Raw genomic sequence first — 24799 nt, forward strand, 5'->3', positions numbered from 1 at the left:
AAACTGATGTCTGTGTTGCAGAGGTTCGTGGAAATTGTTAATGAAATCGGAACAACTGATCTAGCAATCACTATTTTTGATTTGACCAAAAATTTATTATCATCTCTTTCGGGTGAATGGTACACTGCTAGCAAATTCATTAAAGAAAAGGTAAATTTCCCTCAATTGAAGCTAGATGATGTCATCTGCTTTTTACATGCAGCTAAACATGAGATGATAGAGAACAACATGATTAAAGAAGACAGACCAAATTTTAAGGTGACAAATGCTCTTATAGCACCCATGGGAAATCTGTCCACAAAAAATCAACAACAGATTCCTATCATAGAAGAGCCAAGTGAATATGGTGGTGACACACCAATGGGGTTTGTTGCTAGCAATGCAAACAATCAAGGTGGACAATCTAGATTTAATGTCCAATTGATTGATGACAATGATACATCCTCTATGGCCAGTGGACATGCTCCTCTTGGTTGTGGAAATGTTAGCCAAGGAAATGAGTATCAAGCTCTATTTTCAATGTTTTTACTGAATCCTACAATGCCTTTGTGGCTAAGAATCTGATTCATACTAGTGTGGTTCAAGAGGACCTTGAACAAATTGATGCTGAGGACTTAAAATACATGGATTTATAATTTGCAAGTTGCTATGCTAGCTTTGAGAAGCAAGATATTGTTCAATAGAACTGGAAGGTTCTTGGTCTCTGGTCCAAATGACAGAATAAAATTTGACAAATCAAAGGCAATCTATTACAACTTTCAACAACCAGAACACTTTGCTAGAGAGTGTAATCAACCAAGGCAATTCCAGAACAACAATCCAAGAAATCAGTATCAATACCAGAACCAGAATCAAGGTCAGCAGAGGAACTTCAACAACAACAACCAACAACCACAAAATCATCAGCAAGTAATTCCCCAACATCAGAATTTTCAATGAAATAATCAGAACCCTCCACAAGCTCCTATGAACCCTAACAAAAACAATGTCAACCAACCAAGAAACCAAGGGAATGTTCCATTAGCTGCACAACAACAAGAAGGTGATTTTGATTGAAGCAATCATGCCAATGACATTGAAAAGGAAAATATGGCATTCATGGCTAAAATAGAGAGTGAAGTTGAATCCTCTTCATCTCAGGTACATCCAAATATCTCAAAACTTGAATTACTTGAAATGAATGAATTATTAAGAATAACACTGGGAAAGTTACAAAGTAAGTGTTTTAAAAAGCAAAGTATGATCAATGTCTATGAGGCAAGTGACTTGACTTATGAAGAAAGAACAAAAGTCCGGAACAAGATTGTATGGACAACTATATGAAACAGCCCAGACATGTCACTGAAATAGAAGAATTGAAGATGTTTCTTAATAAAAAGTTGAAGAACACTACACTTCAAGTTGAAAACGATTTCCTGAAAAATTTAGTTTCAACTGGGAATATTTGTGGGAAATTAAACAAGATCAATGAGAAAGATAAATACAAGGTTGTTCCTCCACCTTTCAATGACAATTACTCATTGAAGGTTGATAAGGAAAAGAGAAATGCCTACCTTGATCAGTTTAGAGAAGTGTATAAAGAAAAGAAAGAATTTATTGAAAATTATAAATTGGTTGAAGTTGATGACAAGGGTGAGTTTGTGTTGAAATAAGAAGTGAAAGATGAAAAGAATACTGAGAGTTAAAATAAATGCATATATAATTACATATATGTATGGAATCGTTAAATGAGAAAATTTCCTTTAAAATTTTAAAGGGGGTTCGGTTCGTTAAACAAGTGTGACACTATTGGTTTCTATTATATTTATATCTTAAAATAATATACTTTAACTAAAACAAAAGTATATATATAAAATAAACTGTCAAAACTAGTGCTGCCGAGACTCAAATCTGGGTCAGTAAGGCCTGGGTTGAACATACACCAACACGACCAACTGGACTAACTGTAATATTGAAATAAGTTTGCTTTAGATTAGTTATAAGTACATGCGCTGATCAGTTCCCAAATCAACATAAACCCTAATTAGACATCCCCCAAATTGATGATCTTGCACCCTTTGTCCGTTCAAATTGACAGAGGGGTTTTAACAAGCATTCAAATCCAATCAAAACCCATAAATTAATTACCTGATATGATGATGTATTGAGGGTGAACGAAAACCTAGGGTTATCGGCTTGAAACACATAATTAAACTCGATCTTAGACAGCTTGTACGTTGAAATTGATTTTGGGTTTTGACTCGGAATGATGAGAGGGTGGTGTGGTTCAATTTAACTGAGTTATAGACTAGTATTTATAGGGTTTTGGTGTCAATCTATGCCTGTGGTTCGTTAAACATCGATTTGGTTAACTATAGGTTGTTTAATTACGTGATTTAGGTCGTGATTGATACACGTTTTGATCAGCTAACAAGTATAAGAGTCGTAATCTGTGATTTTCGGCTTAATTGGTGAGTCAAAAAGAAAGGTGGTGGGGTTTTCTTGCCCGATGGGATCGAGGAGAGAGAAGATAATGCTTTGAAGCAAATTTACACTTTGAGTCCCTGAGATTTGGCTTGTTAATCAAGATATGTAAAATATAGTTAAGGGGTCAAAATTGCACATGCCAGAAAGTTTTCATAACTCATTTCAGTAATTAACGAATTTCGAGTGACGTGTAACGAAATAATGATCAAAGATTAAATGTTATTCCTGGGGGAGTTTAACGATTACGGGAGAGCTTAAGTTTAAGACGCTCATAATTGAGATAATAATAAATCGCAAATGAAATTATAAAATTAATACACACACACACACGCATAAGGCTCATATTAGATAGTTATGCCTTAACCATATACACAGCCCCAGTTCAAAGTGACCGGTCATAAGGAGCCTAGGTTACGGTTTCAATTAGATAACCATGTACATAGACATAGTGCCAGTTTCCACTAACGATTAAGTTTGAGGTCATCGTTCAGAGGTCGTTAGATTGAGTTGATCATTAGTAAACATATATAATTATTTAGATAGTATAAGTAATGCGTGTCGTGCTTCATGAGAAAAGTAAATGAAGATAGATACATCAAACGCAAACATGACTTCATTAATAATATTAAAAATTTAACTGTACATTGAGACATTATTTAAACGGAAAGATCAAAGACAAAAAATATTAAATGTGAAAAGGAAAAAAAATTTGCCTGCATCGCTTGTCTTTTTAAGGGTAGATGGGTCTTGGGCATAAGGACTAGTGTGAAGTGGTGCCATGAATTCTAAGCTGAAATTCAATGGTGTTGATGTACACGCATCCTTACATACCCTAGTTGGCTTGATTTACTTGATTTTGATTGGCTTGGTTTGGTTGGGGTTAAATTGTTTGGATGGGTTGGGATTGATCATCTTGGGTTTATGGTTGGAAGGTTTGAGCTTGATATATTTGGAGTTGGTTGGTTTGGTTTGGGTAGGTTTGGATTTGATAAATGAGTTTTGGACACGTGTTGCGGAGATGACTTGGGCTACCACAAAGATAGCAGGCTCGCATAATTAGGAGTGTTGGTGCATAAGGTCGGGCATATGGTTGGTGATATGGTTGAATAACTGGTTGTGGGATGGGTAAGTTGTGTTGTTTGCATGTGTTCTCGACAAGAGTTGATGAAGTGGCCGAAGCAGCCATAGTTGAAGCATTGTCGACATTGTGTTGTAGGAGGGTGGTGAAACTTGCACGTGTTACTCAAAAGATATGATCACGTGTAGGGCTTTGTGTTGGGTTGGCCTTGGATACCTTGGGTTAGTGAGTGGTTTGGGTTGGTTAAAGCGTAGTTTCGGTGTTTGTGTTTGTTGTTGTTGGTGTTGGTCACGATGGGTTTTGATGGAGTTTCGACCTTGACCTCGTTGGAAGGTTGGGTCGTGGCTTTTTTGGTAGGATTTTTGGTACTTTTACGGGTTAAAGTCCCAGCCTTAGCGTGATTTTAGGTGAGGGTACCGGCCAGAGTGATAGCATCGTGAAGAACTTTCAGGTCATGGCTCAGAACGGAATCTTGGATTTGCATAGGCAAACCCGAGATATACTTATCGATGGCCCGCTCCAAAGGAGTAACAATATGCGGGACGATGAGGCTCAATTCGTGGAATCGATTATTTTAAGCGGTATTATCACCACCTTCTTGCTTCAAGTTCCAAAGCTCCTCTTCCGAATTTCGGGAGTTCGTATTTTGGGCAGAACCTTTCGAGCATTAGTTTCTTGAGGTCGTCCAACGGAAAAGCCATGGCAATATCAACCCTAAGAGTGTACTTTATACCATTCCACCAAGTGAGGGCACTCGATTTGAAGACGCTTGAGGCGTATGTGGTCTTTTTGTCTTCCGGACACGCACAATGGAGAAACAAACTTTCCATATGTTCGAACCACTGGAGGAGGGGGTAGCACCCTCGGCTCCAACGTAATCGGTTGGGTTAGAACTCGTGAAATGCTTGAATGAGCAAGCATTTGGGTTTGGATTCACGGGTGTGGCAGTAGCATTCACGGTTTACAGCTGAAAAATGAGTGTCGGAAGAGCTTCCACAATTGCTTCGCAATGCGGGATGACATGCTACGGCCATAGTTGCTGGTGTGAAGACGATGATTGATAAGGCGAGAACACAGCAGCAGGGGAAAATGTGTAAAATTTTGTAAGGTTTTGGGTGTATGGGTTTTGATTATAAAATTTCATAAGATCCGTGTAAGTAATTGTAATTATATGAGGTCGCGTAATGTAAATGGAAACATGCGTAAAATGTGAGAAATCCTTAAATAATTCGATGTTTAGTTTGAAAATTTTATCATTTATGAAAAAGATTTACAAATATGAAACATTCAAAAATTTTGTTGTATGAAATTAATCAATACAATTCATTTAGTGATTAGGAGTTCACGAAATCACCATGGTTGCGTTTAACAAAAAAATGAGGAAACAATATTTATAAATAAAATCAATAATAAAAACATAGTTGTTAAATTATCCATGTATCACAATTGCTTTATTCAACTAAATGATTGAAAATTGATCAAAAACAAGATATGGGGCGTTGATGCGAACAGTCGGGTATCCATGAAGCACCATGGATTTTCCCACCCGTTCATTCAACTAAAAAACATAGGGAAGAACCGATTTTAGCAACGTATCACCATGAATTCGGTTAAAATTGAGGAATGTGGTCGTTACATGACCACGTTTGATACAATGAGTGTCACACCCCGACCAAAGGTGGCGGAACATGTCCAGGCACGACGGATTGCTCAAGAACACAATGACACTATGAAAATGACAATATTTACTCAACTCATTTATTTCATCCAATAACTCAAATACAACTTGTTCAAATATTAAATACAAACAATTACAACAATACATAATTCATTAAAATATCCTAAAGGTATATTCTAAGTGATGAGTCTTCAATCTTCATAAGCAACCTAAAAGTAAACCTATAGCATGCATAATTCGATCAACACGAATGTTGGTGAGCATACACTAGTTTTAGTGTGTGTGTGTGTGTGTGTGTGTCTATATATATGTATGTATGAGGAAAAATCACGATTCATATGTGTAAATAGAACATCGCAACAACCATTGTAAATGTAAAGTAAATAACCGTGGCTCCTTTCTATTTGGTAACAACCAAAATACTCAGAGAAATAATGAGGCCCTATTCTATTAGCACAAAGCTAAAATAGTTAGGGGAGCGTATGATCATACTTAATGAGGCTCAAAAACAACATCAAAATAAACACTCGTGCACATAATCAATTTGAGGCATAAACAAGTGATCGAGAAAATATTCATACAAACACATAATGTCAAATTGCGGATTTAGTATTGGGGTCTTAAAAACATGTAAGTTTGAATATGGTACGCATGTCACCCCCAAATTATAAAAGCGTAAAAAGGGGGAGTGTGATACTTGGAATAAGTGACTTCGGCGAAGATTTTGTTCAAGAGAAAGCTTCGGGAAAACGAGTTCAACGAGTTAACAAGAGAGTCCTAGGTTAAAAAGATCCTTAAGCGGGTGAACCGGAAGGTTCGGCTTTTAACAAGTGAGTCAAAGAAATAAGTGAGTTTAGGATTGGGGATGTGTCAAGAAGTAAATATTAAATAAAAGTAAAATAAACTAAACCTGAATTCAAATTGGGGTTTTATTTGTAAAATCTTGAGTTTAAACGAAAGTTTGGTTTTGGTTCGGTCCATGGCTCGGTATGAGACCGAGGTTGGTTGCCACATATCCAAAACATAAGAACTAACAACAAACTAAATAAAACAGAAAATTGAAAGAAAATACAAGAATCGGTTGCTTGAAACACAACTTGTGTTTTTAAGCGAGTGATTCGGTTTAAGGCGGGTTGCTTGGTTTATTTAATCTAAGGCTTGGTTTGAGACTAAGTACAGTACCAATCTCCCTTTAACATGAAAAATAACTACACAAAAATTAGCCAAGAATGATCAAGCAAAAAATATATCACATCTAATGTGTGAAAACAACCAAAAGGATTTTGATTTGTTTTGGACAGAATCTGTCATTGATTTGAATAATACTTAAAAATATAAATAAATTTCTAAAAACTATAAAAATCTCCACTCTACTTAATTAGGGTGTTATGAACATCTTTCATTTAGAAACTTTCCCCAAATTATGATTCGAGATAGGCTGAAACAACTGGTCTTCTCAATTGGTACAGATCTGCGTACTAAAACTAAAATAGTAATTGTGAAGCCATACAAATGAATTAAACGAAATTAAATAACCATTGACACCAAAACTCAATGAAGTTCATTATAGGCTTTGGTCTTGCACCATTCCAATTCTTTATGACTAAGTTATCGTCCAATCTTTGATGACCAAATTTTGTCCAGAATTGAAACACCATTAGAACATATGTTCTTGATGTTTTGAAATGGTTTGTGATGAAAACAATTATGCCACTCATTGTGTGATGTTAATACATATTTACCATCTAATTACACAAATCCTCATGGTCAAATAACCAACAAACAAATTCAAATAAATATCAGAAACTTTAAACGAGTAAAAATCCCAAATCGGGTCAAACTAGCCTTTAATAAGCAAAGATGTGCCTTAGAATGGTATAAACACCTTAATTAACCAAGGTTTAAGAAGAGAAACAATGAAAGACATATATAAGACACAAACTAAAAACATCCCAAAATATTACTCAAATCGGATGAAAAGCAAGCCATTATTTTGTTCGACTTTTAAAGTCAACTTAGGAAAGAACACTATAATTTCTTCCACAAATCCTAAAATTAGAGAGAAAAGAAGAAATGAGCAACTGAAAATGGGTGTGAATGTGTTAGTATTTATAGAGAAATGGTTAGGGTGTTGTCACTAATCTCCACCAATAGAATTACACGCATTAAAGTTGGTTGGTTGGCTTTTGAATTAAAGTAAAACTTTTAATTTAAATAAATTAATTAAAATAATTATAATAATTAAAAGAAATCTGGACAAAATGTATATTTTATAGTTTGGCAAAATATTTATGTGATTTATCTTGGTTGGATTTTGGCAACTTTTGTCCTTGTAGTTCGTTTTAGGTCGTTTTGAACCGTTAAGGGTCTTAAAAGAAAGGAAAAGTATGAAACATGATTATAACTTAAAATACATTGTTTTACTAATATCAAAGGATCCGAAAAACAAAAAAGGTCGGGTTTACCGTACAAATACAAATATGAATCAAACCGAAAATGACGAATGTCACAATGAGGATAATAGATTCGTGGACGTTCGGTTTGATATGATTTGGCTTAATAAGGTTCACGGGCCAACCCATCCAGGAAAGCAACTTGGTCTCGCCGTTGATTTTGAGAGTGAGACATAGCCTCAGAATAAGTATGTGCTTTTGTGTACAATCATATGAATAATAACATTTAAATATAACTAAGCTATGAGCAAATAATTTAAACAAATAGGGTACACGTATAAGACCCTAAGCATGCTACTAGGTCATTACGTCTAATCATTTATCTTATAGTATTTGGCTCTGATACCAATCTGTCACACCACGACCTAACGACGGAACATGTCGGGGCGTGACAATATTTGTTTCATAGCTCAAAGACACTAAAATAATATTAAGTGTTAGTATCTAATTTATTTCATTCATATCAAACTACACAAAGTATTTAAAACAAAAGAAATTACAACAACATTTAAACTTTGATAATTTTTAGCTAAGGTATAGTCTAAGTTCTCCACTTCAAATCTTCTTAAATAACAACCTGCAATATGCGTAAAAATAATTTGTCAACAACACATTTTGAACGAGTAATTCACATTTTGGTGTAAATATAATAATATTGTGATAAACAATTCCTTGCGTATGTGAATAACATCAGTTAATATAAACAAGTATAAGTTTCTTTTCGATCATGCCACTAGATTACGGACATGTCTACTCTGACGAATTCGCAACCAATAAGCAACATAAAGTAAAAGTAAACAAATGTGTCTTTTCGAACATGCCACTAGATTCGGACACGTTTACTCGGACGGCGTATGATCATGCTTTGAGGATGAGAATGAGGATGATATACCAACCAACCATAAAAGCAGTAAACACATAATTCATATAACAATCAAGCAATTAATCGAGCAATATCACAACCACGCAAATAATAGAATTGGTTTGAGCATAATATTATTGTAATAATAATTTCTAATACGCATAATGCCCCCAAAAACTAAAATAGGGAAAAAAGGGGATGTGCTTACTCACCTTGGAGATATACCGGAAATCGTAACAAACGGTTTGCTTTACGGTTTATACCGAAAACCGGCTATATAAACCGGAGCGGACCGTTAGATTTGACAATATATATTTTAGTTTTTTATATATGTTTTATATTCAGTTGCTTGTTTTTTTATAACAGGTTTAACTAAAAAAAATCTTAGTCTAGTAGTTTATTTGGAAATAAAATTTGACAATATCTATTTAAGATTTTCATGTGTATTATATATTGCATAGATGTAATCCTTAACTGAGTTTTTATTTCTTATATATTACAATTACTTCAAGATTTATAACAAGCATTACACTATTATTGTTTTCTTAGTTGTTTGATTCAAATAAAAAGATAAATGTAATGTTATGGGAGTTGGTTGACAAGTGATTTTCATATAATGAATACTAATAAGCTTAAATCGTGAAACCAAACGGGTATCAGATCGTTACTAACGGTTTGGTTTGGCTCGATTTTAATTTTCAACGGTTTGGTTGTGGTTTTTGATGATAAAAAACCATTACTAATGATGTTTGACTTAAAAACCAGACCGTAAATACTCCTAAGGCTATGCGGAGTGAAGGGAATGAAGGGAACGCCCTGCTTGCGGTGCGCGCATATAATGTATATATGAGTGAACCCTCGGGTGGGCAAAAGTAAAATTGCACTAATTTTGACGTTATTTTACTAATCTCGTGAAAATAACGTTAAAAGTGGCGGAAGGTTAATCAGGCATCATGCGGTGGCGTTGATAGCCGAAAGACAAGGGCACATGCACCGATCAGCCGGTGTCCCGATGATTGAGTGCTATGTGCCTTATGTCCAAGGCTTGATGCAAAACTACTATCGAGCCGGGGGTCTCACCGGAAGCATAGGGATAGAGGTAAGACTGTCTACATCTTATCCTCCTCAGACCCTACCATAGCATTGCTATTGGTGAGATATACTGAGTACGATGATGATGATATCGCCGCTTTTGTAATATAGTTTACACTTATAGCCTCAATACACATGGGTGGTGTGTAGCATGCAAGATTTATGTTCTCACGTGTCGACACGTGTATGAAGAGGCAAAAATCTTCCTTGTACGAATCTACTAAACTGGTGGCTCTTAGTTTTCCAGCTCAAAATTAGTTTCGTTATAATTTTAGAAGCCAGCCACTTCCTATTATTATTATTATTATTATTATTATTATTATTATTATATTTCCCAAATAATTTTGGATAGCTGGATTCATCGCCTTGTTGGGCAGTTAAGTTAAGTTGAGTGATCAATAATGGCTCAGTTGTTATCTCCGGTTTGCACAGACGCGATTAAGTTTCAAAAGGGATTAAGTTCAAGAAACAACAGAAATAGACGCTGTCGGATGTTGTCAACCAACAACAACAGTCTAAGGTGGAATGGTCGAACTCGAAGAAGAGGATCTACAAGGGTTCAAGTTGCTACTGATCCCACGCCGTTTTCCTCGGATGCTGTTGCTGATGATTATTATGCTGTCTTGGGACTGGTATGTCTCTTTGACTTTTTTGGTCAAAATTGAAAGTCATGTTGCATTTAGGCCTTGAAATTGGATAGTTTTATGTGTATTAACGGAAATTAAATTCAACCTAAGAATTAATACTTTAAAATTATTTTTATTGTAACGAATGCTTTGAAACTACCCTAAAATGGGCTCACCTGTCATCTTTATAAGATACTAGCATAGGAGCCTGCGCTTCGTGGTATATCCCATAGTTATCAAATGCGGTAAGCGCTTGAAAGCGTTGAGGCTTCGCCTAGCGCCCAGAACATAGTTGTCAATAGCGAATAGCGTTAAATAGCGACACACTACCTATATGCTACATGGCGAATAGCGGTAATAGCAACATCTATTTCGTGTTTAGCGGTAAAGTAGTAAAATTTTTTATAAATATAAAAAAATAGCAATTTATAATCTTTATATATATATAATGTCAATTTTAAACTTATTTGTGTATAGATTTATCAGTTTAAGGACTAAATATAAAGTAGTAATAATAGAAGGGCTAAATATTGAAATACACAAACTAATTTCAAACTTTTATGTAAAAATTGATAAGTTTTAGGGACGAAATACAAACAATTGAAAGATAAAAGGGGGTAAATGTTAGTATATGTAAAGTTATTTAAACCTAAAAAACCTAAAACAAAGATACTGCCGCTACTCAGCAGGTATTCTTCTTCTTCTTCCTTGTTTCCGGCCAAAACTGCAGCTCTGGCACCGGAATCCGCCGCCGGAAGTCGCTATATTGTCGCTATTTGGCCGCCAAGTAACATGTAGCGGCATATGGCCGATACGCTATGAAGCGCTCTATAGCGAGCGCTATTGTCGCTATTGACAACTATGGCCCAGAATAAAAGCTCCCAATTTAAAAAAAAAACACACATTAAAAAAACAAAATTTTAACTAAAGTACATCTTAATAAGAAAACAAATATTCATTCTTGAAACAATTCATAGTATTTAGTCATGTTTATCATAATTTGATATATAAAATAAATTATGATAAACATGACTAAATACTAAACAACATATATTGTGTTATTTACAGAAAAATAATTAAATAATAAATATAGGAAAAAAGAATTAAACGTATAGAAAATTTTATATTAAATAATATATAATAAACTAGTTAAGCCCTTAAATAGCGGAGTTTTGGTTTTTACTTGAGAATAGGAAGAGGTTGAGACCTTAAATCGTGGGAGTTTTAGTTTTTACTTGAGAATGTAAAGAGGTGAGTTAAATGCCATTTAATAAATAATACCAATGCCATGTGAGAACAGGAACATGTCGGCGCTTTTAACATCGATGCATTAAAATTGCAATTAATTCTCTACGCCCATTGAATGCACTTAAGCGCCAAAAGTGGTCGCTTTTTTTTTGAACGACCAACTAAGTAACGCCGGGTACTTCGTACGCGGCCCCCATTAGCCAAAGGTAGCCCGAGCCGGCCACTATTCCGGACGGACGAAGCCCCTAGCGATCCACCCTATTGAGGGATTCACTGGATAAAACCCGACCCCCACACCCGTCTAATGGCACGACAGCGAGGAGCCGGTAAAACCGGGTGTGATCAGGACTCGAACCCTAAACCAAAAAACTTATAATATATGCACTTAAGCGCCAAAAGTGGTCGCTTTTAACAACTATGGTATATCCAACCATTTAATTTGCATAATCGTCAAATTCTCGGATAAAATAGACATAATAAAATCGTTTACATAGTTTGTTTTGCTGCGTGACTAAATCTAATTTTATAAGACGTTTAAGAACAAAATAAATAATTTTATATTACGATTAAGAACAAAAATAGCATACACAAATTTATCCGAAATTCAACGAAAATCTTTACCCCCAAATCTCATTCTCTTTACGACTTCTACCAACTCTAAACCAAAAAACTACCTATTTAATATCTTTACCCCCAAATCTCATTCTAAGTCACTCTTAATGTTTCCCATTGTCTTAATATTCCCATTGTCTTAATATTCTTGATCTCTGAAAAAGAAAACAATGCAACTTTTAATATATCGGAAAAAGTAATAAAGCACCGTTGTATTTAAAAGCTTGACCAACCTTCCTAGAGGTCTTATAATCACCTTTACGGCTGAGCACGGTTCGGTTCAGTTCGGTTTTTGGGTGAAACCGAAACCGAAAATTCGGTTTTTTCATATATACAAACCGTTCGGTTTCGGTTTTTCGGTTTCGGTTCGGTTATATTCGGTTTTTTTTATTTTTTTTTGTTTTGTTTTTTTTGTTCTATTAATTGTTTTATGCGACTAGTTCCTACGTACAAAAATACATATTAACATTTACTATTCCTTTCACAAACTCTAATTTCTCTTACAAATCTATTGAACCAACAAACTCCTAATTTGTTTCGGTTGTTGTCGCATATGGCTTAGTATAAATATATTAACAATCATTTAAATTATTTATTTTAATATTTAAAGTTAATCGGTTCGGTTCGGTTTTTTTCGGTATTTTTGAAATGGGTAACCGAACAGAAACCGAAATTTCGGGTTTTCAGAAAAACCAAAAAAAACCCGTCGGTTAATGCTTCGGTTCGGTTTTTTCGGTTAATTCGGTTTCGGTTCGGTATTTTCGGTTTTCTGCTCACCCCTAATCACCTTCATATCTTTCTTAGCATAGTTGAGGTAACCATGAAGCTGGACTTACCAACTATATTAAAAAACATCAAATTATTAATTAATGGATCATAAATTTGAAGAATATCAACAAAAATGTAATGCGTGGTATAGTGATTTTACAAGCGAATCATCTTGTATCTTTTATTGCCTTTGAGGCAGGTTACACTCTTTCATGGTCAGAGTCTGCTTCTTTCTCTTTGCTTGATAATGTTACAAATAGTTTGGGTCAAAGTCTTTTTACTTTCTTGCCGCTGCTACTCTCGTCACACCCCACACTAGTTCACCCGCGTGTCGTATACCATCAACCTTCCTCTCAGGTGAATAAAATGCTAATATTGTCTATCCCTAAAACCAATCACAAGAACAAAAACCAAAAAACCAATGGATTTTAACTTTTTATGAAATTTGACAAAGATTTATTCAAAAACATGAAAGCCAGAAATTGTGGATCAAATTTGTATACAAAGATTGATTTCTTTAGAAAAACATGTACATGTTATTTTCTTTTTTTTAATCATTAGAATAACTAAAAAGAAGTATAATTATATAATACATCCCAACAACATTTTCAAAATTTACCCAAAACATAAAAGCCATCAATTCTTGATTGAACATGCATAAACATAATTGTTCTTTCATTAAACTCGAAATATTTTTTGCCTTCTAATAATTTCAATTACCGAAAAAAAAAGTGAAACAAATGTTAATACATCTCTGCAGAATCTTCAATATAAAAAGAGGCAAACAGGCTATAGATCTAGATTTACCATCAAGAAAATACAAGATTAACAACTTATATTGTGTTGTCAATAGATTTAAGAGTATAATAATGATAAAATTTAAATTTTACTTTACGAGGCTTTGAAGAAATGAAAAGGGATGATGATCTTTTTCTTTTACAACCCCTCGACCAACACGTTAAGATGTAATCCTTTGCTGCATAATAATACCGGTTTCCATCTGATTCTTTCACTTCTCCACATCTCAATCTCTTTTTATATCCTCACTGTAAATTACTCATCATTGATTAAACACCAAATCTTCAATCTTTACCGCTGATAACCAAATGAAATCCCCAAAAATTAGCCAAAAACCCTAAAAAACATCAAGACCCAAAACCAAAAATTGAGAGTAAACTACAAATAAGTAATACCCACATGAAAATCTACGCTAAAAAGAGTATCAAATGCATCAAATGAACTTGCAGTTCTTAATCATTTAAGAACATTATAAACATTATATTTGAAAGAAAGTGAAACACTCATATTAGCTATTATGATGCGATAGTACAAAAAGATGCGTCGAAGTTGCTGAAAAATAATCTAAAAAGACATCGCTAGAAACCCCACCAAACTGCTGCCACCACCGCACCTAGGGTTCCGAAATCGAACCCTGACATATTTTACACCGACAATGGATGATAGGGTTTTGAGCAGATTAGGAGGGCTTTAAATATGCTTCAGTCGTAAGGTCGTAAGGTGTTAGATGGAAAGTCGCCTGTTTTGAATGGGAGTTGGATGTAACTGATAGTTAGGGGGGAGGGGGTGGTGCAAATCTCCTCACACACCACATCCAATGGTGGAGTGCCACATCACCAACCCCAAATCCATCACATGTGATGGATTTTTAGTAGGGGTGGTGGTGTGATTGTATCACTTGCAAACCCACACCCACCCAAACCCACTTTGCCGTCGTATAATTCCGGCCGTCCACCACCAATTTATGCACCTCTAAACCGAAACGAAACGAACCGATACAGTTTTAAATTCCAGACGTATCTTAATTCCCATCACACAACGAGGAATCCAAATACCAATTCCAATACCCAAAAAATCAAATCTCTAGAACCAACCACCGTGTTCTGCCGCCATTGGTTTCACCGCCGGCGAGCTTTCGGCGAGCCATAACATCACTCACATAACGAAGCAATCGACCTATACAGGTTCAATTTCTCGTTTCGCCTCTTTTTTATCATTCATTTCGATTCGATTCGATTTCTAGGGTTTTGTAATTCCGGCCGTCCATCGCAGATCTAATTCCGGCTCCCTTCTCCTAACGGCTCCCTCCCCCTAACGTTCACATTTCTCGAAATCTCCCCCCTCACTTGCGTGATGGGGGACCGGCGGCGGTGTGCGTGAGGCCATCACACGTGATGGTTCCCTAACCACGCACCAGCCCGCCCTCCCTTACACTATATGGTATGGATACCATTTTACCTATCACTTAACAGTGACACGTCCGCGCCACATAATACCTCACTTCACTCAACTCTCTTTCATAATATCATGGAAATGGTTACCAATTTACCACTTTCATACCCTTTAAAATAAAATAATATATATATGTATATAAAATACTAGTTTAATATACTAAAATTATATTTAATTATATTTTTAAAAAAACAAATATTTTGATAAAATTAAATTACATTTAAAAATTAAATTAAAAAAAACGTCAAATTTAATAATTATATTACAAAATATACACATTTAAATATTAAATAAAAAAACATAATATAACTATATTAATATACCTATAGATAAAGTTCAAAAAAAAATATAAATATAAATAATCACCTAACCCATTTCTTCTTCTCAAACTATCCATCGTCTCTTTTCTCCATCTTCTTCTTCTCAACATTTCTTTGGATCTTACACTCACCAAATCCCCCAATTTTGTGCTCTGATTTATTAAAAAAGAAAGAAAGAAAGAAAGAAAGAAACTTTGAAGCTTTCAACGGTGAAATAGGCGATGAAATTTCACCAATAACTTCGCCATTGGGCGGCACCGGCGCTCGCCACGTCAGTCGTAGAGCAGCAAACCGAGATCCACACCGGATAGCCTTATGGAGTATTGAAGGAGTGAATTAAATGTTGCATTCAATCTCATGTCTTTAGCATTCAATTTGAAGGGGTAAAACATAAAGATAACAATGCCCTTAAAAACCAATTTTATCATGCATCATGTGTAGGAAAGTGTGAATCATAAAGTGTGAATCAAAATTTGTAGCTCTTATATTTTAAAAAACATGTGCCTCATGATTTATAATATAGTATATATATATATATATGTATTACACTTCTTAGGATAGTTTTACTTCTTATTTTAGCCTTGCTCTATACATATATATAAGTATAGATATAGATAGATATAAATAATATAAATTATACAGATATTTGAGTATTTTTATTATCTATATCAATTAACAATAATTATTATTCTCATTAAAAGCATTATTATATGAACTTAATGTTATAATGTAGTTAATTAATTTTGCATTATTACATGTAATTAATGTAGTACTTAAATATTAATTATCATTGGCTAAAAGATGATAAACCTTTTGTATCTTCAAATGATTCAAAAGTAATTTCAGAAAGGGTAAACCTTAATCAACTTGCACCGAACGTTTTAACAACGGATTAAGGTATTGCCAAATTACTTTTTTCTGCCCAATTGTGAAATGTCTTCTTTGTCCTTATCTTTAAATTGTGAAATTACCTCCATTGCTATGATCTCATAGATCTCTTTTAAGGATTCCAATCTAGAAAAAGAATTGATAGCTTGTAATTATGTTGTATCAATTATCATTTTAACGATCAACTTCTCCCATAATGATATCTATACTACCTAGCATCGTCATAATATCAGCCAATTTCATTCTTTTAACTAACTGAGGAAGAATTTGCAAATTAATAAACCCTAGCGGTCGAATTTTATAACGCCAAAGAAAAACACCCTTATCTCCTATCAGAAAAATTCCCAATTCTCCCTTTGGTGCTTTGACTCTCGCATAAAGTTCTTGCTTTGACAATTCAAAAATCGAAGTTCATTTATTGTATTTTCATGCAAATATGGAGCAGTAAAACTATATGAAAAGATGTTGGTTCAATTTGATCTTATTTAAGAAGGAGTTCGAACACAGATGTAGGCTAAGTAAATCAACGGGCAGTCTTGGTCTTATTGAAATTGAAAATGCTAGCGAAAGTCAAGATCCGAATATAGATCCGAATATAAATGATACGAATAAAAACATTCAGAGTTGGAGTGGTCATGACAATTACAGTAATGCTGATCTTTCTTTTGGCGTCAAGGGCATTCGGAATTTCATCTCTAATGATACTTTTTTAGTTAAAGAGAATAATGAGGACATTTATTCTATATATTTTGATATTGAAAATCCAATTTTTGAGATTAATGATCCTTCTTTTTGTAGTGAACTAGCAAGTTCTTTTTATCGGAATTCTAGTTATCTGAATAGTGGATCTAAGAGTAAGAATCCCGACAATGATCCTTCCATGAATGATACTTTCATAATTCACATGGATATAGTAAGTCTCGCTTGGGCTGCTTTAATGGTAGTCTTTACATTTTCCCTTTCACTCGTAGTATGGGGAATAAGTGGACTTTAGAAGCACTCATAATATAGTTGAGGAATGAAATGGTATCAATTGTTTTATAGATCATTCTGCAACGCATTTTTTATTTGAATTGAAATCATTTTCAAATAAAAATATCTTCGTTTCCAAAATCCACTGGATTATAGTGGATAAACGTCCATCACCTTTCCTTAATATAATATATATATATATGTTATATATATATATATATATAACATAGATAAGACAGGGGGTGTAAATGGGAGTACTATAACTATGCATTTGAAAAATTATACAAGACAAAATTGATGCTATTAGTAAGGGGTTGTTACTAGTAACTGTTGAATCAATAAGAGGTGAGGTCTGAAGGTTAAGAGAATCTAAGCCAATAAGTGTTGATTGCGCTGTTGTGGTGGTGATTGGTGGTGGAGAAGGTGGTGTGGGTCGAGGATTTGGTGCGTGACTGGCAAAGTAAGGTTATGAACACATGGTGATAAAGGGGTGAACTTTTTTATTCAACATCATTTTGAAGCTTAGCAGTTAAAAGGTTTGCTGATCGATTTAAAGATGTCATTGTTGTGAACCAAATGGAATTAATGCTGACTTATTCAAAGGTAGCCTATTAACGGAAACATTAAGAGGCTACCAAATTGCCCCTTAGGCTGCCTTTTTTGTAGCCTTTTATCAAGCGCCGTAGGCCAAGTAAGCAACTAGAAAAGGCGCCAAGCCACACCACCACCTAGTTATTGTCGGCGCCATCTATTTTTAACCTTCTTGCGCCATTCTTTCTTGGTGAGTGGGTTTCACTTCAAACTCACCAATATGTGAAAACACACTCAAAATTTATTTACTTTTTATTACCTTTTCTTTTATTTTAAATATTAGTTAACCAAGTTAACCCACAACGCTTAAATTAAGGGGTGGCAAGTTATTACCCCGGTCACACGTGGCAGTGACGTGGTGCGATAACTAGCTCTTGCTAGTTATTCCACAATACACAACCTTATATAAACTCAAACTTATTTTATATTCAAATGTTAGAAGTTTTCTTATTAAAATGTTTGCAAGAATGAGTGAACATCTTTATTAAAGTCCAACAAATATCTTGATGATCCATGGTCGTTCTAGAACACATACACTTCATTATTTGCCCTTGATAGCCCCAAATCTCCGACCTAATGGATTGACAATAGATAGATATACAAGTCCCATATAAAAGATCAATCTAGAGAACACAATAACGAAAGGGTATAATAAGCTACTATTTTTTGGAAAACATCAACTTTTCATGTAAATCCTTTTGTCCCCAAAAACATATGATAAAGTCATTAATCATACTTATTGTAAAAAAACAACATGGTTAATGAATATTTGTTATCTTTTACTAAGGAAAAATAAAAGGTTAAAAATTTAATGAAATGAATCTGTAGAACTGATACTTTAAACCTTCCCTGACAACTTTCTCGCTTCACGTACGTTGTGAATACTCATTTTGAAATCTAGGCTGTTTACTGTGGCAGTGAAAATAAGATGATTTAGTTTGTTGTAAAATTTTAAAAACCTATCATGAAATTAGATGGTTTGGATACTGATGTTTAAAAAGAAAACAAGAAACTAGTATACTTTTTTACCTAGTGCCTCATGCACGTCTGACTGTTGGGGTTGGCAACTTATAAATAGAAGGCACTATGGCCAGTAAGGTTTTTAAAGATATTTAGATAAAATATTATCATCCAACTGGTAAAAGAATTATAATTAACTACACTGTTATCAGTGATGTGTGCACATAATGTACGTTGACTTATTTTAAGAGGGATATGGTTTAACAACATTTTGAAAGTTTTTTCTCTTAAAAGAAGACCAGCTGTATGAATTACTAATCTTTGACCATGTTAATAGTAAGAAAATGAAAATAATAAACATGCATGCGTTTTTGAATGACTTTTTAAACAATGATAAACACTTATATTAACTTGTGGAAGATACATTGTTAATATTAGTAAGGTTTAGTCACTTACCTTGAAGCAGGAGACACTTTAATACATATGAAGACGTTGATATTATTCATGATGAACAGTTCTCTGCTGACATAAAATAACCTAGAAATAAAACTATAATAAATGTTATAATAATTTGTTTTTTATAATCAGCTTCCAGATGCAACTCCAGAGCAAATCAAGAAAGCATATTATAATTGCATGAAATCATGTCACCCTGACTTGAGTGGCAACGATCCAGAGACTACAAACTTTTGCATGTTCATTAACGAGGTTTATGAGGTCAGTTTTTTTTTCTTTTTTCTTTTTCCCTTCTGTATACAAATGCTACATATTATTATAAACAACACATTGCAGTGTAGGTTCTCAGCGATCCATCTCAACGAATGGTTTATGATGAAATTCATGGATATGCTCTTACTGCAATAAATCCTTTTCTTGATGACACATATCCCAAAGACCATGTATTTGTTGACGAGTTTAGTTGCATAGGTATACCTACAATGATTGTGATTATTAAAGAATATACATTGAAAGAACAATGGTGATATGTTGTTGTACGGTACGACAGGGTGCAAAAACTGTGCGAACGTATGCTCGAACGTGTTTATGATAGAAGAAGACTTTGGCAGAGCTAGAGCATATAACCAAGGGGGAAGCCCTGACTTGGTCCAAGAAGCCATTGATAGCTGGTGATTGCCTTCTTTATTTATATATGCAACGATATTATTATTTAATGTCTGGCTGACATATTAATAGTGAGTTTTTAGCCCTGTTGATTGCATTCATTGGACTTCTGCTGCACAACTATCTTTGCTTGAAGATGAAATGCGCAGGGTTGAAAGAGTGAATGTAAGCCTATATACCTGCTCTAAATCATTTAGCTTTTGATTGTATTTAAAATGATATTTAACAATTGAAGTTTGGGTTTGATCAGGTTGCCTTGATGCTTGCGGGAATGGGTTCGTCAGCAGATGTTTTTAGAATGGTAATGAATTTCGGTTGCAGTGAATGGTGGTGGGTTCAACTCATGATTCTGCTGTTTGTTTTGTTTTGGCAGGCGAGCACTAGATGGGAAAAGAGACAAAATAAGATTTTGGTAAGAAATGTATATTAATGTTTCGATTCCATTCCAACCTATATGTAACCCCTTTAATCACAAATGTTGGTAATTAGGAAACAGTTGGTATTGAGAAAACTAAGTTTATTGATTTGTAGGAGAAAGCTAGAGTAAGAATGACAAAATCTAATGGCAAAGCTGAACCTTACTGGACCAACCTTTGGGACAATGCTAAAACCCAGCAAAGTACAGGTATTAATATTCTCATACACTTTCGACCCGTTTTTTTCATTAATATTTTGATGGAAATTAAAAAAGTTATGTTGAAATTTGATGGCACAGAGGAGGAAGTGAGAGAGAGAGCAAGCAGAGCAGCAGCAGCTGCACGGAGGTGGAGAGAGTACTCAAGACGAGGTGTCGACAAACCTGTCACCTATAAACTTCCTGACAGTTTCAGGACTACTGAAAAGTAAAAAGGTCATCTTGTACTCTAATGGCTAATGGTTATGACCGTTATATTGTTTTTTTTTTTTTTGCTTTATTTTATATTTCTCATTAAACTCAAAACGATTGTAATAAAGTGGCAGACAAACGAGCAACAATACATCACCCTTAAATATATATAATCTGGATGTATATAGCTGTATAGATTTATGAAATGTGAGCTATTTATAGATTCTAAGCGTATATGTTCTTTCTCTTCATTTTGTTCTAAGACCAGACCTTTTATTACTAGATCAAACCATCGGGTCTTTGATCATGTTTGATGATACGATCATGCAAACTCCTATTTGAATTAATATTGGTTATCTAAAATCTTGTGGGATAGATTTAATATTTAAAGTAGCAGAGGGCCCGTGATTTGCGACGGGTGTGAAATATGACTATAATACTGTTAGTTATAGGAATTTATTGTGTTATAGTATCCGTCAAGCTTATCGTATAACTTTAATTGCTTTATTGCAAGATGTAGCAAATCATGCACATTTCCTTAATCTTTGACCACATGAATAGCAATTAAATCCTTGTATCCAAGGACCCACCTTCATATAATATTATTGAAGCAAAAAGAAATTAAAATAGCTCCACCATTATATGTCTAGTTTGATCCTAGTGGAAGAGCCCGCACTTCACGACATTGATGCGACAAAATTTCTGTCGGTAGGGAGTCGGTTCGTTATGTACCGCCATTTGCTATAGTAAAATGCGTATTCAGTATAATTGGTATAATTTAGGAAGTTTATATAACATCAGCAAAGAAAATAAACTAAACACAATTGCATATTTATTTATTTTCTAAGTGAACATAAATGAAGCCCAACTAAAGTTGCAAAATTAATACAACATTTAAAAGTAGACCAAATCGGAATGAAAAGTTTATGTATTTATACAAACAGTTTTAGAAAGTTTGTGTTTATACAAACAGTTATAGGTAAGAATGCTAAAAGTAGTCAAATAATTATTAACTAAAATTATACTAATCTAAACACTAAGTAATACTCTAGACCCTTAAACTACTAACTGGCAATTGAACCAATTGACTCTAGTACACCTAAGTAAGTCCGGATATCGAACCCACGAGACTCTTTAAATTACGAAATTAAACTACTAACCGGCAATTGAACCGATCGACTCTAGTACAGCTAAGTAAGTCCGGATATCGAACCCACGAGACTCTTTAAATTACGAAATTAGCAAACAAGACTCAACTACAAGACACGAGTACACCTAAGTAAGTCCGGATATCGAACCCACGAGACTCTTTAAATTACGAAATTAAACTACTAACCGGCAATTGAACCGATCGACTCTAGTACAGCTAAGTAAGTCCGGATATCGAACCCACGAGACTCTTGAAATTACGAAATTAGCAAACAAGACTCAACTACAAGACACGACTATTTATTAAAATATTTGAGGGAGAATTTAATACTAATAATTAAAACTTAATAATAACTAATGATTACTTTAATTACTTAATAATAAAACTAATAATAAAATATCAAAACCCTAAACCTAATTAATAATAAAACATAATCATTACTACTTAATTTAATAATAAACCTTAACCTAATTACTTTAACTAATTAAATAATTGAAAACTTAGATTAACTCAGATGATAAAGATAACTATTAACTAAAATTATGTTACGGTTATTAACTACCCAGGCCAGAATCCCCAAATTTACGGTTATTAATTAAATGGAAAACTCAAATTATGGAACTGAGATCATAAAATAGACCCTTGACAGAAAACCCGAACATGACCCTTGAACTTCAATAAGACGCCTATGGATTTCTAACAAGTTTTAAGACTCACCAGTTTATTAATTAAACTTCCTTACGGTTATTTAATAGCTTATGTCTAAGTATCTTTTATGACGAAAACCTACCTTACAGCGCGGAATTCAAAGATAGCAAAGCAGACTCAATTAACTTAATAGACTAAGCTGCCAATTAAACCTTGACGGACTCCTTACGAAGAACTAAATCTAACAATCCCGACAAGCAAAAATCTATAAATAGCCTATCACCTTACAGCTTTTTAGACTAGCAGCTCACTTTTATCTATTTAATTGATTTTATTGTTTCTATGATTTTAATCGATATTAATCACAAACTAGTCAAGAACACACAGTAAATGACCTAACAAAACCCTATCATATGAAACAATCAACAAGGGCAATGTGAAACAATAAACCCAAGTAAACAAAACCAAGCAATCATACACATTAATTAAATCAAAACTCAACAGTTTACTTAAAACATAAAATCCATAACGAAACGAAATCCAAACAAAATCAAACCGAACAATGGTTCATCACGACCTAGGTAGTTTATGGAATTTAGCCTAGCATCATATAGTCTAAATCAAACAAAACAAGTAAAACTGAAAAACATGGTGAAAATCTAATAAACGAAAGATTAAAGGCGATAAAACCCGTAATCTCCAGACGTGAACGTATAAGTCTTCACCGGTTGTCCTCTTGTCTTCAAAATCACAAAGAAACTCGAAAGATAGCTCCAAGAACTCTCAAATTCGGCTAGTGGCTTCATATTATGTTCAGGTTTAAGTTAAACATGTTTAAATACCCAAAACAAGGCCCAACTCGAAGCAAAAACGAAATAAAATCCACCCAGCAGCCCCTAGGCGCCGCGCGACAGGCCTTGGCCTCCCCGGTCGCGCGGCGCGACGTGCTCCACCAAGGGGAGCGGTCAGACCGGCCCGGTCTGACCGATTCTTTGTTCTGACTCCTTCCTGACGCGTTTCGGATCTCGTTTCAGCTCGTTTTAGCTCGTTTTTCATCCTTTTTTATCACGATCAACTCCCGGAACCTACGAAACATAAAAGTGTTAGTAGTATACAAATCTTGACTAAAAGCGAACAAATTCAATTAAAATTTTAAATAAAATATACACGGGAAACATAAACATTTAGCATTATATCAAACACAATCAACTTCACATAATATTGTTTCAACATTATAAATAACAAATATGATACATCACAAATATACCACCTTCATCACGTGTTTAAAGTCAAACTAACCCTATTGATCCTTAAGTCACGTAATCCCACCATAGGTGTACATCATGCTTGTTCCCATTCCTTGCAAATTTTACACATAGGTACATTATCGTTGCAAGAAACATGCAAAACATGGAAGAGACCTGCAAAACTTAATTAACCAATGGTTGACTAACAAATAAGAATAACTGATGGTTAACCAAGCACCAGTAAGGTTTACATTAACCGAATGTTTGATTTCAATAGATGGATTAACACGACAATGACCTCTTGACCCATTGCAATCGCTCGCTTTACCACCGTTTACAACAATATTCAATCAAAGTTACAGTTCACAAGAAATACAATATATAAAATCATCATTGTAAAACAACTGAATTGTCGGATTACAATACGGTAGCTGGGTTCCTTTCCAACATAAAGATCAATCTTTCTGGGATCACCAGTGACATATCCAAAATCGGCATCGGCTGTCACACCCCGACCAAAGGCGGCGGAACATGCCGGGGTGCAACGGATTGCTCAAGATCACTATGACACTATTAAAGTGACAATATTTACTCAACTCGTTTATTTCATTCAATAATCACAAATACAACTTGTTCAAGATAAAATACAAACAATTACATCAATACTAAATTCATTAAAGTATCCTAAAAGTATAATCTAAGTGATGAGTCTTCAATCTTCACAAGCAACCTAAAGTAAACATGTAGCATGCATAAAAATAGATTTGATCAACACGAATGTTGGTGAGCAATAGTTTTTGGTATATGTATATAATGAGGCAAAAATCACAATTCACATGTGTAAATAGAATAATGCAACAACCATTGTAAATGTAAAGTAAATAACTATAGCTCCTTTCTATTTAGTAACAACCAAAATACTCAGAGAGTGAGGCCCTGTTC

At 34.3% G+C, this 24799-nt stretch overlaps 1 protein-coding gene across 2 annotated transcripts; it reads left to right on the forward strand.

Moving 5' to 3' along the window:
* Window positions 1–9971: 9971 nt before the first annotated feature.
* LOC143609753 (chaperone protein dnaJ C76, chloroplastic-like) lies at window positions 9972–21086 on the forward strand. Of its 2 annotated transcripts, XM_077084419.1 has the most exons (10): window positions 9972–10261; window positions 19453–19581; window positions 19662–19791; window positions 19871–19991; window positions 20070–20151; window positions 20237–20287; window positions 20360–20398; window positions 20518–20611; window positions 20702–20836; window positions 20947–21086. In XM_077084419.1, exons 1-9 carry the CDS (start codon window positions 10031–10033, stop codon window positions 20830–20832), a joined length of 1008 nt encoding a protein of 335 aa, XP_076940534.1. In that variant the 5' UTR covers window positions 9972–10030; the 3' UTR covers window positions 20833–20836; window positions 20947–21086. The 2 variants fall into 2 exon arrangements, with proteins under 2 accessions (XP_076940534.1, XP_076940533.1); XM_077084418.1 differs by having other exon boundaries at window positions 20702–21086.
* Window positions 21087–24799: the final 3713 nt, after the last annotated feature.

This window comes from Bidens hawaiensis, unplaced genomic scaffold (assembly GCF_021521415.1).
Source record: "Bidens hawaiensis isolate Kalapana, Puna unplaced genomic scaffold, B.hawaiensis_p1.1 tig00013014_1, whole genome shotgun sequence".
Taxonomy (NCBI): domain Eukaryota; kingdom Viridiplantae; phylum Streptophyta; class Magnoliopsida; order Asterales; family Asteraceae; genus Bidens; species Bidens hawaiensis.